General features: G+C 42.7%; 3 protein-coding genes across 3 annotated transcripts in view; 2 read left to right on the forward strand and 1 right to left on the reverse strand.

Moving 5' to 3' along the window:
- Nucleotides 1-16,619, reverse strand: part of LOC128704378 (actin-57B-like) — a 180,244-nt gene that overhangs the window by 79,711 nt on the left and 83,914 nt on the right. The gene's annotated exons all lie outside the window — the stretch shown is intronic.
- LOC128704383 (actin-2-like) lies at nucleotides 5,935-7,246 on the forward strand. The gene has a single exon (XM_053799531.2). The coding sequence runs from the start codon at nucleotides 5,977-5,979 to the stop codon at nucleotides 7,105-7,107; it is 1,131 nt and encodes a 376-aa protein (XP_053655506.1). The 5' UTR covers nucleotides 5,935-5,976; the 3' UTR covers nucleotides 7,108-7,246.
- Nucleotides 13,507-16,619, forward strand: part of LOC128704377 (actin-3, muscle-specific-like) — a 3,237-nt gene continuing 124 nt past the window's right edge. Inside the window, exons 1-2 of the mRNA XM_070103088.1 lie at nucleotides 13,507-13,563; nucleotides 15,386-16,619. The exon at nucleotides 15,386-16,619 is cut by the window's right edge and continues 124 nt beyond it. Of these exons, the coding sequence (XP_069959189.1) occupies nucleotides 15,402-16,532 (1,131 nt within the window). The 5' untranslated portion in view covers nucleotides 13,507-13,563; nucleotides 15,386-15,401 and the 3' untranslated portion in view covers nucleotides 16,533-16,619. The remainder of the gene's footprint in view (nucleotides 13,564-15,385) is intronic.

Genomic DNA, 16,619 nt, shown 5'->3' on the forward strand with positions numbered 1-16,619 from the left:
CTATTCTAGGCAGCTGGCTAAATACTACCACTATTCTAGGCAGCTGGCTAAATACTACCACTATTCTAGGCAGCTGGCTAAATACTACCACTATTCTAGGCAGCTGGCTAAACACTACCACTATTCTAGGCAGCTGGCTAAATACTACCACTATTCTAGGCAGCTGGCTAAATACTACCACTATTCTAGGCAGCTGGCTAAATACTACCACTATTCTAGGCAGCTGGCTAAATACTACCACTATTCTAGGCAGCTGGCTAAATACTACCACTATTCTAGGCAGCTGGCTAAATACTACCACTATTCTAGGCAGCTGGCTAAATACTACCACTATTCTAGGCAGCTGGCTAAATACTACCACTATTCTAGGCAGCTGGCTAAATACTACCACTATTCTAGGCAGCTGGCTAAATACTACCACTATTCTAGGCAGCTGGCTAAATACTACCACTATTCTAGGCAGCTGGCTAAATACTACCACTATTCTAGGCAGCTGGCTAAATATTACCACTATTCTAGGCAGGCTAAATATTACCACTATTCTAGGCAGCTGGCTAAATACTACCACTATTCTAGGCAGCTGGCTAAATACTACCACTATTCTAGGCAGCTGGCTAATTACTACCACTATTCTAGGCAGCTGGCTAAATACTACCACTATTCTAGGCAGCTGGCTAAATGCTACCACTATTCTAGGCAGCTGGCTAAATACTACCACTATTCTAGGCAGCTGGCTAAATGCTACCACTATTCTAGGCAGCTGGCTAAATACTACCACTATTCTAGGCAGCTGGCTAAATACTACCACTATTCTAGGCAGCTGGCTAAATACTACCACTATTCTAGGCAGCTGGCTAAATACTACCACTATTCTAGGCAGCTGGCTAAATGCTACCACTATTCTAGGCAGCTGGCTAAATACTACCACTATTCTAGGCAGCTGGCTAAATACTACCACTATTCTAGGCAGCTGGCTAAATACTACCACTATTCTAGGCAGCTGGCTAAATGCTACCACTATTCTAGGCAGCTGGCTAAATACTACCACTATTCTAGGCAGCTGGCTAAATGGTTAACGCACTGGCCTGTGGGTTTAGAACTAACTCGCCTTGGGTTTAACCCCCAACCGTTCCCAACATGAAGTTGACTTCCAGTCGAGACTAAATATTCCTGAACATCATAAACTCTATAATGATTAGAAATTAACAATTATTATAATCATTTTCCAAGGACAGGAGAGGGGAGGGAGCCATGTAGCTGCCCACTGTCCTTGTGAGTGCCTTACTGTTTATGTAATGCCAGTCACTGCCAGTTTTTTGGGGAAGGTGCATCAGTATTCTCCGGTGTGGTGTTGACCCAGGGGTGTCAAACACCCTGGCTGGCCCGCCTTGTCTACTCTCCTTGTCTTTATTACAGAATTATGGATTACCTTTTTCTCCACACCTTCAGATAAGTAAGAAATTAAATAACAATAGCTGTACAGTTAGGTTGAATTTCCTTAACACATACACAAACACGATAAAGCTCTTGGTTCAGGGAGAGAGTGGACCTAGTAGCAATCAGCGAAGAGGGAGGGCCAGGAACTATGAATCGACCCCTGGAACCACAAATTGGTGAGTACACACACACACACACACACACACAAGGTGGACAAAGACAGGATGTTCCAGAGATTGGACACAGTAACAAGGGGACACAGTTGGAAGCTGAAGACACAGATGAATCACAGGGATGTTAGGAAGTATTTCTTCAGCCACAGAGTAGTCAGTAAGTGGAATAGTTTGGGAAGCGATGTAGTGGAGGCAGGATCCATACATAGCTTTAAGCAGAGGTATGATAAAGCTCACGGCTTAGGGAGAGTGACCTAGTAGCGATCAGTGAAGAGGCGGGGCTAGGAGCTCGGACTCGACCCCCGCAACCTCAACTAGGTGAGTACAGAAGAGTGGTGGAACACCTAGAAAGGAATGATTTCATCAACAGCAGCCAACATGGTTTCAAGGACGGGAAATCCTGTGTCACAAACCTACTGGAGTTCTATGATATGGTGACAGCAGTAAGAAAAGAGAGAGAGGGATGGGTGGATTGCATTTTCTTGGACTGCAAGAAGGCGTTTGACACAGTTCCACACAAGAGATTAGTGCAAAAACTGGAGGACCAAGCAGGGATAACAGGGAAGGCACTACAGTGGATCAGGGAATACTTGTCAGGAAGGCAGAGAAGCGAGTCATGGTACGTGGCGAGGTGTCAGAGTGGGCACCTGTGACCAGCGGGGTCCCACAGGGGTCAGTCCTAGGACCAGTGCCGTTTCTGGTATTTGTGAACGACATGACGGAAGGAATAGACTCTGAGGTGTCCCTGTTTGCAGATGACGTGAAGTTGATGAGAAGAATTCATTCGATCGGAAACCAGGCAGAACTACAAAGGGATCTGGACAGGCTGCAGACCTGGTCCAGCAATTGGCTCCTGGAGTTCAACCCCATCAAGTGCAAAGTCATGAAGATTGGGGAAGGGCAAAGAAGACCGCAGACGGAGTACAGTCTAGGGGGCCAAATAACTGCTGCAGCATATGGGCGCCTAGCAAACCTCAGAACAGCATTCCGACATCTTAATAAGGAATCGTTCAGGACCCTGTACACCGTGTATGTTAGGCCCATATTGGTGTATGTGGCACAGTTTGGAACCCACACCTAACCAAGCATGTAAAGAAACTAGAGAAAGTGCAAAGGTTTGCAACAAGACTAGTCCCAGAGCTAAGAGGTATGTCCTACGAGGAGAGGTTAAGGGAAATCAACCTCACGACACTGGAGGACAGGAGAGATAGGGGGACATGATAACGACATACAAAATACTGAGAGGAATTGACAAGGTGGACAAAGACAGGATGTTCCAGAGATGGGACACAGCAACAAGGGGACACAGTTGGAAGTTGAAGACACAGATGAATCACAGGGATGTTAGGAAGTATTTCTTCAGCCACAGAGTAGCCAGGAATTGGAATAGTTTGGGAAGCTATGATGTAGTGGAGGCAGGATCCATACATAGCTTTAAGCAGAGGTATGATAAAGCTCACGGCTCAGGGAGAGTGACCTAGTAGCGATCAGTGAAGAGGCGGGGCCAGGAGCTTGGACTCGACCCCTGCAACCTCAACTAGGTGAGTACAACTAGGTGAGTACAACTAGGTGAGTACAACTAGGTGAGTACAACTAGGTGAGTACAGCTAGGTGAGTACATTAGCTCTGCTCCTATGGCTACAAATAGACATTTACAGATAGGCAATTATATCACACACACATACAATCAGTCCTTCTATAATTTTAGCTTACACTATAATACTAATACAATAACCAGCTATGTATTATATGGTCAATACTATTAAGGCTATACCAAGCACCAATTATTTTTTCTCTACCTCAAACATATCTGAATAACATTGTTTATCACCAATGTTTACATACCAGTATACAACACGTACGTCTCTATACAAGTACAGTCAAATGAGGCCCCTCTATACAGATAATTTTTTCATAAATACGATTTAAAAACACTCTTTAAAAATTTTATAACACAAGGAACGGCCTTCCTAGTGTTATTCAATTTTAAACGTATTTTTTTCTCAATCTAATTTACAAAAAGGTTGCACTCTACGTAGTGGAACTCCTTAAAGGGGTTCACTGTATATCACAATATACCAATACCATAGAAAGGAGAATCGTGCCAACTGTGTGGGGCCCCAAGATAGCATCCACCTCCATGAAAGGTCAACCGCCCCTTCACCTGGGTACTGCTTCCTCTCCGCCACTAATGTATGACCAGTCTATAATGAAAAGATTTGGAAGTTATATAGATAGAGAGCTAAAGATATTTAAGTATTTACATGGACACGTTATGCTGAGTTATTACAGTGAGAAGTAGAGAAATTCCAAGCTCTTTCGTGATTTTTTCTGTAATTCTCTCTCTCTCTCACGCACACACACATATATATAATATATAAACATATATATATATATATATATAATCTACATAACCGTGTATTTACGGATTTTTGATGTTAGTTCAATCCCACAAACCCATTATTAAGAAAAATGCTTGAACAACGTACAACTGTACACTGATGATGTACAACATGACTGGCACTGGTAAGGTACCTATAACAGGGTTTCTACATAACCACGGAAGTCCAAGTATATGAAGTACAAACCACCACCACCACCACCACCACCACCACCACCACCACCACCACCACCATCACCTCCACCACCATCACCACCACCACCATCACCACCACGTCGCCCCCGCCTTGACTCTCTGCTGAAGACACACCATAAACGTCGATATTATGTGCTAGAGTTTTACCAGGAGCGTCTTAAATCACGAATCTCTGGATGGCGCTCATGCTTATCAGTGCGTTTTCCCCCCTTGTTTTTTGCCTCAGGTATTTGGGATTCCCTGAGGCACCTGGACGTATGGGGGGTCAGCCTTGGTCCGTATTTATATCATAGTGTGACACATACGCCTCCCACCCACGCACCTGCTAAGGAAAATATCTGCCTAATACGACAACTGCAGCCATTACTTAGCGGATGTGTGGATGGGAAAGGTGGGTATATAAAGGCGCCCGTAAACACTCCAGCTTTTAGTGGACTCAAGGCTGAGGGTATGTGAAGACTTGTGTGCGTGGCAGTGCTGTGACGAATTGCGAGTTAAATATGTGACTTAAGATGGATATCACGTATTATCTTTTTTTTTGTATACGTAAAGTCAGTTTTGCTTGCCTGGGAGGATAACATTAACACAATTCACATGACCTGGATGCTCTTATGAACTCGCAGATGTTATTCAAGATACGTACAAATTACACAAAGATAAACAATATCCATTTAAGGAAACTCCTCGTTCCTGCGAGAGACTGACGGAATTCTTTTCGCTATACACTTACATCTTACATTTTGTCATAATTCAAGAGTAACTTGAGACGCAGACTCGCAAGTGATTGGTAATAGATATAATACCAGAGCAACGAGGTCAGGGTCATCTTGGTGGAAACACCAATGAGAACAAAACTATGAGAGGTTGATTGGGTCATTCTTGGTTAAATCAGCATCGATGGTCCGGGATGTTTACCACCAACTGTGTGTTAGGGGCATCAATTATAATTCATTATAATTGAAAGCTTTAATAAATGTTTATCTCAGTACTGCCTCTCCACACTTTGCATTCTGAAACCACCTGTACATACACCGTATAGTCTGACTCTAGTACACGTACCGTACAACCTGACAACACTTGTACACAGTGAACAACCTGACGCAACCTAAAGACACAAAATATAGCCTAACACCACCTAGACACACACTATACAATCTGACACCACCTAGACACACTATAGAATCTGACACCACCTATACACACGCTATACAATCTTAACGTGTGTTATTCAGGATGGCACGATCAGACCCCATTACAAAAACTGGGATCCCCTTATATGCACAAACACGCTACAAATATTTACTGGGAAAAAAGAGAAGAAACTCACCATCTCTGATTTATAAAGTTCATCAGAGAGGATCCATGAGTGGAACCTTTTGTGAAATAAATAATTTGTATTTGATAATGGTGCCAGTATAGCACTTCCAGCTTTGTAATAATTAAATGGAATCATGGTGGTACATATATATATATATATATATATATATATATATATATATATATATATATATATATATATATATATATATATATATATATATATATACCAAGTGCGGATCGAATCAATGGTCCTGCGGAACACCACCTCTACTGTTGCTCAAGCGATATCAATCAGCGATGATTCGCATTTCATTGTGGATTTATCAGTCAAGAACTTGAATTTTCCCTTACGTAGGTCATTCTGTGTTTGAACTCACACGCGTCTTAGTTATACTCTCAGTCACTCATTCATTTTCTTTCTTTTTTTTGTAGCAGAGGCACTAGACGAAAATGTGTGACGAAGAAGTAACTCCCCTGGTTGTGGACAATGGCTCCGGCATGGTCAAGGCCGGCTTCGCTGGTGACGACGCTCCCCGCGCCGTCTTTCCCTCCATCGTCGGCCGTCCTCGTCACCAGGGTGTGATGGTCGGTATGGGTCAGAAGGACGCCTACGTCGGTGATGAGGCTCAGAGCAAGAGAGGTATCCTGACTCTCAAGTATCCCATCGAGCACGGAATCATCACTAACTGGGACGACATGGAGAAGATCTGGCATCACTCCTTCTACAACGAGCTGCGTGTTGCCCCTGAGGAGTCCCCTGTCCTCCTCACTGAGGCTCCCCTCAACCCCAAGGCCAACCGTGAGAAGATGACACAGATCATGTTTGAGACCTTTAACACCCCAGCCATGTACGTGGCCATCCAGGCCGTGTTGTCCCTGTACGCCTCTGGTCGTACCACAGGTATCGTGCTGGACTCTGGTGATGGCGTTACTCACACTGTTCCGATCTGGGAGGGTTATGCTCTTCCCCACGCTATTCTTCGTCTCGATCTGGCCGGCCGGGACTTGACTGCTTATTTGATGAAGATCATGACAGAGCGTGGTTATTCCTTCACCACAACGGCTGAGCGAGAAATCGTTCGTGATATCAAGGAGAAACTTTGCTATGTTGCCCTTGACTTCGAGAACGAAATGAATTTGGCTGCTGCTTCATCCTCACTCGAGAAGTCCTACGAACTTCCCGATGGTCAAGTCATCACCATTGGTAACGAACGTTTCCGCTGCCCTGAGGCTCTCTTCCAGCCTTCCTTCCTGGGTATGGAATCTGTTGGTATCCACGAGACCGTCTACAACTCCATTATGAGGTGCGACATTGATATCAGGAAGGACCTGTTCGCTAACAACGTCCTCTCAGGTGGTACCACCATGTACCCTGGTATTGCTGACCGCATGCAGAAGGAAATCACTGCTCTGGCTCCCTCCACCATCAAGATCAAGATCATTGCTCCTCCCGAGCGTAAGTACTCCGTCTGGATCGGTGGTTCCATCCTGGCCTCACTGTCCACCTTCCAGTCCATGTGGATCACCAAGGAGGAGTATGACGAGTCCGGCCCCGGCATCGTCCACCGCAAGTGCTTCTAAATGACCATCTGCATAAGACTGCATAACGTAACAAAAACAAATACCCCGAATTATTCTAATTTTATATTATTCACCAATCTCATCTACGAAATACAAAACCATCTTTTGTACATGAGTAAATAAAGTTATTAAACAACAACAGTTATTAATTGTCCATTATTACTGAAAGTACAATAAGCTGATTTACATATTTAATAAAATAAACGATAAAATGAAATAAAATATTTAATATAAATGTATTAACTACACTCGAGGTAGTTGTATTTAGTGAAACCTTTGCCGAGAATGAAAATAATTGGAATAAATTAATATATAAAGACGGGAAACCACGATTGTAACCATATTAATGAAACTCCCCAAAATTACTAAGATATAATTGCATAGAATTACATTCAAATGTACAATGGAACTGAGAATGTTTATAGTTTATAAGAATACAAGGTAACAATTGTTAGCTGTCCCTCGTTACATTCACGATAATTCTCATCAGTTTCCCATCATGTGAGAGACAATCCACATCCCTCCCTTACCGTCTCGTCGTATTAATCTTAAGAAAAATGTAAACTGCTGCTTATCTAATTTTCTTGAAACAGGAACACAGTTGTTGATTACGCTTTTCTACAAAAACATGTCTAAAGCGTTCAAAACGTTCACATATATCCAGCGTTCACAACGTTCACACGTCTCCAGCGTTCACAACGTTCACACGTCTCCAGCGTTCACAACGTTCACACGTCTCCAGCGTTCACAACGTTCACACGTCTGCAGCGTTCACAACGTTCACACGTCTCCAGCGTTCACAACGTTCACACGTCTCCAGCGTTCACAACGTTCACACGTCTCCAGCGTTCACAACGTTCACACGTCTCCAGCGTTCACAACGTTCACACGTCTCCAGCGTTCACAACGTTCACAAATACAAAACAGTGGATCTCTGCCTGAGCTGCCGCACCTAATGAACTCTTAATGATGACATCCCATCATCTCTCACTGACGTCTCCCAGCTCAGGCTGACACTACTGAAGTCTCCCAGCTCAGGCTGACACTAGTGAAGTCTCCCAGCTCAGGCTGACACTACTGAAGTCTCCCAGCTCAGACTGACACTACTGAAGTCTCCCAGCTCAAACTGACACTACTGAAGTCTCCCAGCTCAGGCTGACACTAGTGAAGTCTCCCAGCTCAGGCTGACACTACTGAAGTCTCCCAGCTCAGACTGACACTAATGAAGTTTCCCAGCTCAGGCTGACACTACTGAAGTCTCCCAGCTCAGACTGACACTACTGAAGTCTCCCAGCTCAGGCTGACACTACTGAAGTCTCCCAGCTCAGGCTGACACTACTGAAGTCTCCCAGCTCAGGCTGACACTACTGAAGTCTCCCAGCTCAGGCTGACACTACTGAAGTCTCCCAGCTCAGACTGACACTAGTAAGTCTCCCAGCTCAGGCTGACACTATTGAAGTCTCCCAGCTCAGGCTGACACTACTGAAGTCTCCCAGCTCAGGCTGACACTACGGAAGTCACCCAGCTCAGACTAACACTAATGAAGTCTCCCAGCTGAGGCTGACACTACTGAAGTCTCCCAGCTCAGGCTGACACTGGTGAAGTCTCCCAGCTCAAGTTGACACTAATGAAGTCTCCCAGCTCAGGCTGACACTGGTGAAGTCTCCCAGCTCAGGCTGACACTAATGAAGTCTCCCAGCTCAGGCTGACACTACTAAGCCTCCCAGCTCAGGTTGACACTACTGAAGTCTCCCAGCTCAGGCTGACACTGGTGAAGTCTCCCAGCTCAGGCTGACACTACTGAAGTCTCCCAGCTCAGGCTGACACTACTGAAGTCTCCCAGCTCAGGCTGACACTACTGAAGTCTCCCAGCTCAGGCTGACACTACTGAAGTCTCCCAGCTCAGGCTGACACTACTGAAGTCTCCCAGCTCAGGCTGACACTACTGACACTACAGTCTTCGTGTATACTTTAAATTATGGGTTTATGTGAATGGAACAACTCATAACAACACGTCAACACGTTAATCATGTTAATCACGTCAACACGTTAATCATGTTAATCACGTCAACACGTTAATCATGTTAATCACGTCAACACGTTAATCATGTTAATCACGTCAACACGTTAATCATGTTAATCACGTCAACACGTTAATCATGTTAATCACGTCAACACGTTAATCATGTTAATCACGTCAACACGTTAATCATGTTAATCATGTCAACACGTTAATCATGTTAATCACGTCAACACGTTAATCATGTTAATCACGTCAACACGTTAATCATGTTCACCAGTCTGTGTCAACCCCATCATGTTCATCAGTCTGTGTCAACACCATCATGTTCACCAGTCTGTGTCAACACCATCATGTTCATCAGTCTGTGTCAACACCATCATGTTCACCAGTCTGTGTCAACACCATCATGTTCACCAGTCTGTGTCAACACCATCATGTTCACCAGTCTGTGTCAACACCATCATGTTCACCAGTCTGTGTCAACACCATCATGTTCACCAGTCTGTGTCAACACCATCATGTTCAGCAGTCTGTGTCAACACCATCATGTTCATCAGTCTGTGTCAACACCATCATGTTCATCAGTCTGTGTCAACACCGTCATGTTCATCAGTCTGTGTCAACACCATCATGTTCATCAGTCTGTGTCAACACCATCATGTTCATCAGTCTGTGTCAACATCATATTCGTCAGTTTAAGTGTCACAGCAGTCATGTTCGTCTGTACACAGGTACATACAGAAATCCTGTGGTACCTGGTAGTAAAATTAATTATTAGTAAAGGAACGATCAATAATAAAGAAAATACAAAGAGTGCAACACGTTTTAGTACCATACTTGCTAGTACCATACCAGTTAGTACCCTACCTGCTGGTACCATACTGGTTAGTAACGTAACAAGAGATCGAAATTAAGTACGCTCAGTGCCACTGGCCCACAGACTCCTACAAGAAAGACCAGTACGTGCAATCAGCCAGAGCTAGTGAGAGACTGACCTCCAGACCTGAGTGTAAGTATAAAGTCAACTCGTCAGGAATTCAGCCTCTCACCCTCATTGGTTGATGTTCATAACTCGCAGCCATTCATATTGCAGTCGTAGGATCCTCGACACGCATACGACAACATACGAATTCGCTGCACACCACAGTACCTGTCAACACCATCACGCTCTTCACTGTCAACATCTTCCACATTTCTGCACTTGCTACAGGACATCGAGTGTGCATTATTAGAACGATTAAGAAGAAAATATTCAGTATTTTCAGTATGTGGCGCAGTTATCTTCAAAACTAGAAGAGGGTTCGTAGGAAAGCAGAAATTATTGCGTGACTGACAATATGGACACGAATGCATATGCTTAGGAATCTTTACTGAATACGTTTCGGTCTTGGGATCCTGATCACTTCATATGATGGTGTGAGAAACGTCGCACGACCGAGAAATATATGATAAAGTGTATGGATGATTCTTAATTCTAAGTAACCTTCTGGCTAGAATGTTTGACAGAAGACACCGTGTGATCTTACCTTCTGGCTAGAATGTTTGACAGAAGACACCGTGTGATCTTACCTTCTGGCTAGAATGTTTGACAGAAGACACCGTGTGATCTTACCTTCTGGCTAGAATGTTTGACAGAAGACACCGTGTGATCTTACCTTCTGGCTAGAATGTTTGACAGAAGACACCGTGTGATCTTACCTTCTGGCTAGAATGTTTGACAGAAGACACCGTGTGATCTTACCTTCTGGCTAGAATGTTTGACAGAAGACACCGTGTGATCTTGCCTTCTGGCTAGAATGTTTGACAGAAGACACCGTGTGATCTTGCCTTCTGGCTAGAATATTTGACAGAAGACACCATGTGATCTTACCTTCTGGCTAGAATGTTTGACAGAAGACACCGTGTGATCTTACCTTCTGGCTAGAATGTTTGACAGAAGACACCGTGTGATCTTACCTTCTGGCTAGAATGTTTGACAGAAGACACCGTGTGATCTTGCCTTCCGGCTAGCATGTTTGACAGAAGACACCGTGTGATCTTACCTTCAAGCCACAATGTTTGGCAGAAGACACCGTGTGATCTTACCTTCAAGCCACAATGTTTGACAGAAGACACCGTGTGATCTTACCTTCAAGCCACAATGTTTGACAGAAGACACCGTGTGATCTTACCTTCAAGCCACAATGTTTGACAGAAGACACCGTGTGATCTTACCTTCTGGCTAGAATGTTTGACAGAAGACACCGTGTGATCTTACCTTCTGGCTAGAATGTTTGACAGAAGACACCGTGTGATCTTACCTTCAAGCCACAATGTTTGACAGAAGACACCGTGTGATCTTACCTTCAGGCTAGAATGTTTGACAGAAGACACCGTGTGATCTTACCTTCAAGCCACAATGTTTGACAGAAGACACCGTGTGATCTTACCTTCAAGCCACAATGTTTGACAGAAGACACCGTGTGATCTTACCTTCAAGCCACAATGTTTGACAGAAGACACCGTGTGATCTTACCTTCAAGCCACAATGTTTGACAGAAGACACCGTGTGATCTTACCTTCAAGCCACAATGTTTGACAGAAGACACCGTGTGATCTTGCCTTCAGGCTAGAATGTTTGACAGAAGACACCGTGTGATCTTACCTTCAAGCCACAATGTTTGACAGAAGACACCGTGTGATCTTACCTTCAAGCCACAATGTTTGACAGAAAACACCGTGTGATCTTGCCTGTAACAATAACATGAACGAGAAACAATATTCATTCTTCAGTGACTAATGACTATGGGTAAGACAACTTCGTGTCTCACACCCACTAGTTGATCAGTGTCAGAGACTGCTGGCGTTGGCACACTCACAGGGCAACATTTTAAGAATACCATATATATGGGGTGACTTGTTGAAATATCTTTCGGTGAGTATGTGATATATTGTAGACTGTGAATTTGAGTTTATTAATGACTTCTGCCAGCAAAAAATATGGTTTGATTATGGTGTCACTCGAAAAAGAAAGTATCTTGGAAGACACTGTCAGACAGACGAGGTATTTTGAGGATGATCTCTGACACCCAGAGAAGTAAGTATTAAGAATGTCCTCACAGCCTTCAATTACACTTATGCTGGACACTGAGAAGGCTGTTTACCTCTAGTTTGAGTGTATTAATATTCATAAACGAGCTGGGTCTTAGACTTTAATGAATATATAAAGAGAATAAAGATATGTCTCTATACACAGCACTTCAAACCACTAAGAGATGGTTAAGAAGAAAGGTTTTAGGCCACTAACCTTAAAAGATTTCCGAATTATACAACCCTAATTTCTTCGGTGCTGAGGTAGACAGAAATCTATGGAATAGGCTGCAGTTTGCCTAGCACATGAATGTGGATTTATATTAAGTTTTCTAAGGCTAAACAAAAGTTTGAGGTTTGAACCTAAAGTGGTATATTAACAAGAGAATATATTAATATTTTCTTTTCATTGAGAAGTCTGTTCACTTCTAACGCTCGTTATTAGACTGATTTTTTAATGCAATTATAATAGCAAGCAATATATGTTTAATGAAGTCTTGGGAGTAACGGAGGTGAGGGGGACTTTTTCTCCTTGTCAAGTCCGTCACTCTCAAGACTTCACGGAACGTGTTCGCCTTTCACACCTGTAATATATATTTGAGTCAATGTAGGAAATGTGATAAAAAGTACATGGGACAGAAACTGGATTTTTTATAATCTAATTTCCATTCGTAAATTTCCGATTTTCTCTGTAGAATACTCAACTGGCTTATTACGTTTTGGCTACAGGAATCCAGTGCATTAAAAATACGCCCCAAAAAACGACCATCTGATGAATAGCTAAACAGGATTAATTATCTAGGGTATGTTGATATATCTCCATTTAATGTAACATATCCAATAGCACAAGGGACTACAGCCACTTCATATATTCTGGGTATGCTTGGTATGTCCCCCGAGTATACTTGGTAAATCCTTTAAACATTCCAAAGTATATTTCTCATCTGCATTAAGGATTTCTTGCATCAACGTTGCAGCAGCATTTATCATTACTCGACAATGGTCACTGCGAGCTGAGTAAATATGTACACACTATGTACATAATATTCACGGCCCAAATTTCAGGAAGGTTATTAGCAAGTTTATATCTTATCATATTTACTTGCTTCAGATTTTTTTTAATAACTGGAAAGGAAATGGTTAGCCTTGAGTTCTATTTAAAGCAAAGGAAGACTGACAGTCTTCAGCGAGATACCCAAACAGCTATAAGGGTAAATGTATGAAGATGCAGGCACACGTTTTAATGTGGGGAAGCAGAAGGATGGTATATAAGAGAGAGTTGATACCCTCATCACGACCAGTGTACTTCAGTCTGAGGATACGTCTGGTCCTGCGGGTCTACCCTCCGGTTGGGACAATTTGTGGTAGTTATTTATTAAAAGAATATTATATAAGAAAGTCGATACCCTCATCATGCCCAGTGTGCTTCAATCTCAAGATACGTTTGGTCCTGAGGGCCTCTCCTCCCGTCGGGACATTTTGTGGGAACTATTTATCGGGTTTGAGCCCCTGAGCTCTAGCGACAACACTGCAAGATAACACTCCAGTACTGACCAAATTTTGATATATAACAAGTGGTATTGTGTGAGAAAATCTCACAAACTTGAGTACAAAAAGTTCAACTGATTTTAAGCTCCATTACCTAGAAATAAGAGGCATTGATGTAATTGAAGGCTTGTAAAATACAGTCCCGTCAATTATTCGTCTCCCTGCACTTGGGAGGGAGACAGAACCATACGTCAGAATTTTCTCAGTGAATTTCAAGCAGCCTCCTCATTATTATTATTATTATTATTATTATTATTATTATTATTATTATTATTATTATTATTATTATTATTATTATTATTATTATACGTTGTTGGTCATTCTATTTAATGCATCTCTCCTAACCCGTTACAGAAACTGTGTACTCAGAAAAAAATTTAATTGATAAACCGTATTAACATATCAATGAATAATTAAAAAAATGGTAAATCTTCGTTGCCAACCGTATTTAAACATCAATTAATAATTGAAAAATGTAAAGTTTTTAATGTTACTTTGTACTCGAAATGTGCAGAGCGACCGTCTTCAGTGAACGACTTCAAGACATTTTCTAGCCAGGGAGTTTCTTAATATAAAGACTTGAATGGCAGGGTGACCGAGCTGAATGAATTTGTCTGGTGTCAGGTCTTCCGCCTATAGTTGCGCTGGCAGCGCAACTATAGGCTAGCGCACTCAGCTCACACACTGAGGTCCGGATTTCGAATCCCCAGTACGGCTGGAAAATATTAGGACGTGTTTCCATAAAACACCTGCTGTTCATGTTCACCCATCAGTATAAAATGGGTACCTGGGTGTTAGCGGACTGGTGTGGGTCGCATCCTGGGACAAAATTGACCTAATTTGACCGAAATGCTCAGCATAACAAAGGGCTTTCTATATAGTAGTATGTCACTGATGTCAACTATGGTCTGTATACCTTGTACATGTACTGGTAGAAATAAAGATATTATATTATATTATTATTATAACTGGCCATCCCTAGTTCAATACTGACGACTGTAAGCCAGAAATTGCTCCACCACTGTGCTTCTGATAACCACAATGATCACTGTGATATCTATAAGCCCCATGGAGCCTCGTACAGCCTCTCTCTCTCTCCATATATATATTTATATATATATATATATATATATATATATATATATATATATATATATATATATATTGTGTGTGTGTGTGTGTGTGTGTGTGTGTGTGTGTGTGCGTGCAAAACAACCACTGTGAAAGAGTAGTGAAATTCTAAGTGCTTTCGTGACTACTCTTTCACAGTGGTTGTTTTGCATAATTTAAAATCACCTGTTTACTGTGATGTTATTGAATATATATATATATATATATATATATATATATATATATATATATATATATATATATATATATATATATATATATATATAAGTAAATTAATTTACCCTGACTATATAAATAAATTTTATGAATAATCTTAAAGTATCTCTATTACTGGTAAATATGGCAGAAATATTTTTATAAATTATTCGAAATAAAATAGAAATTCATGGAAGATGAATTTTTACATATATAATTAAAGAATTTGTAATTACATTCTTCAAGAGATTTTTGCATTTCAAGAAAAAGTCTCTATTTTATTTAATATAATTCAAATAACTTTTTTTTCAGAATTGACTAATTCATCATGTGTGACGACGAGGTGAGCCCTTTGGTTGTGGACAATGGCTCCGGCATGGTTAAGGCCGGCTTCGCTGGTGACGACGCTCCCCGAGCCGTCTTTCCCTCCATCGTCGGCCGTCCTCGTCACCAGGGTGTGATGGTCGGTATGGGTCAGAAGGACGCCTACGTCGGTGATGAGGCCCAGAGCAAGAGAGGTATCCTGACTCTCAAGTACCCCATCGAGCACGGCATCATTACCAACTGGGACGACATGGAGAAGATCTGGCATCACTCCTTCTACAACGAGCTGCGTGTTGCCCCTGAGGAGTCCCCTGTCCTCCTCACTGAGGCTCCCCTCAACCCCAAGGCCAACCGTGAGAAGATGACACAGATCATGTTTGAGACCTTCAGTACTCCAGCCATGTACGTGGCCATCCAGGCCGTGCTGTCCCTGTACGCCTCTGGTCGTACTACAGGTATCGTGCTCGATACTGGTGATGGTGTCACTCACACCGTCCCCATCTACGAAGGTTACTGTCTTCCCCACGCTATCCTTCGTCTCGACTTGGCTGGCCGTGACTTGACTGCTTACCTTACAAAGATCATGACTGAGCGAGGTTATTCCTTCACCACCACGGCTGAACGAGAAATTGTTCGTGACATCAAGGAGAAACTTTGCTATGTTGCTCTTGACTTCGAGAATGAGATGAGCGTAGCTGCTGCATCTTCTTCTGTTGAAAAATCCTACGAACTTCCTGATGGTCAGGTCATTACCATTGGTAACGAACGTTTCCGTTGCCCAGAGTCACTGTTCCAGCCTTCCTTCCTGGGTATGGAATCTGTTGGTATCCACGAGACCGTCTACAACTCCATCATGAGGTGCGACATTGATATCAGGAAGGACTTGTTCGCTAACAACGTTCTCTCTGGTGGTACCACCATGTACCCTGGTATTGCTGACCGCATGCAGAAGGAAATCACTGCTCTGGCTCCCTCCACCATCAAGATCAAGATCATTGCTCCTCCCGAGCGTAAGTACTCCGTCTGGATCGGTGGTTCCATCCTGGCCTCACTGTCCACCTTCCAGTCCATGTGGATCTCGAAGGAAGAATATGACGAGTCCGGCCCCGGCATCGTCCACCGCAAATGTTTCTAACTTTCTTCCTAATATTCCATATATTATCATATATTTATTTATCTCGTTACATGTGTCTGGCTCTTTTTGGTAATGAAAATATTAGTT

Source organism: Cherax quadricarinatus, chromosome 84 (genome assembly GCF_038502225.1).
Source record: "Cherax quadricarinatus isolate ZL_2023a chromosome 84, ASM3850222v1, whole genome shotgun sequence".
Lineage (NCBI taxonomy): Eukaryota > Metazoa > Arthropoda > Malacostraca > Decapoda > Parastacidae > Cherax > Cherax quadricarinatus.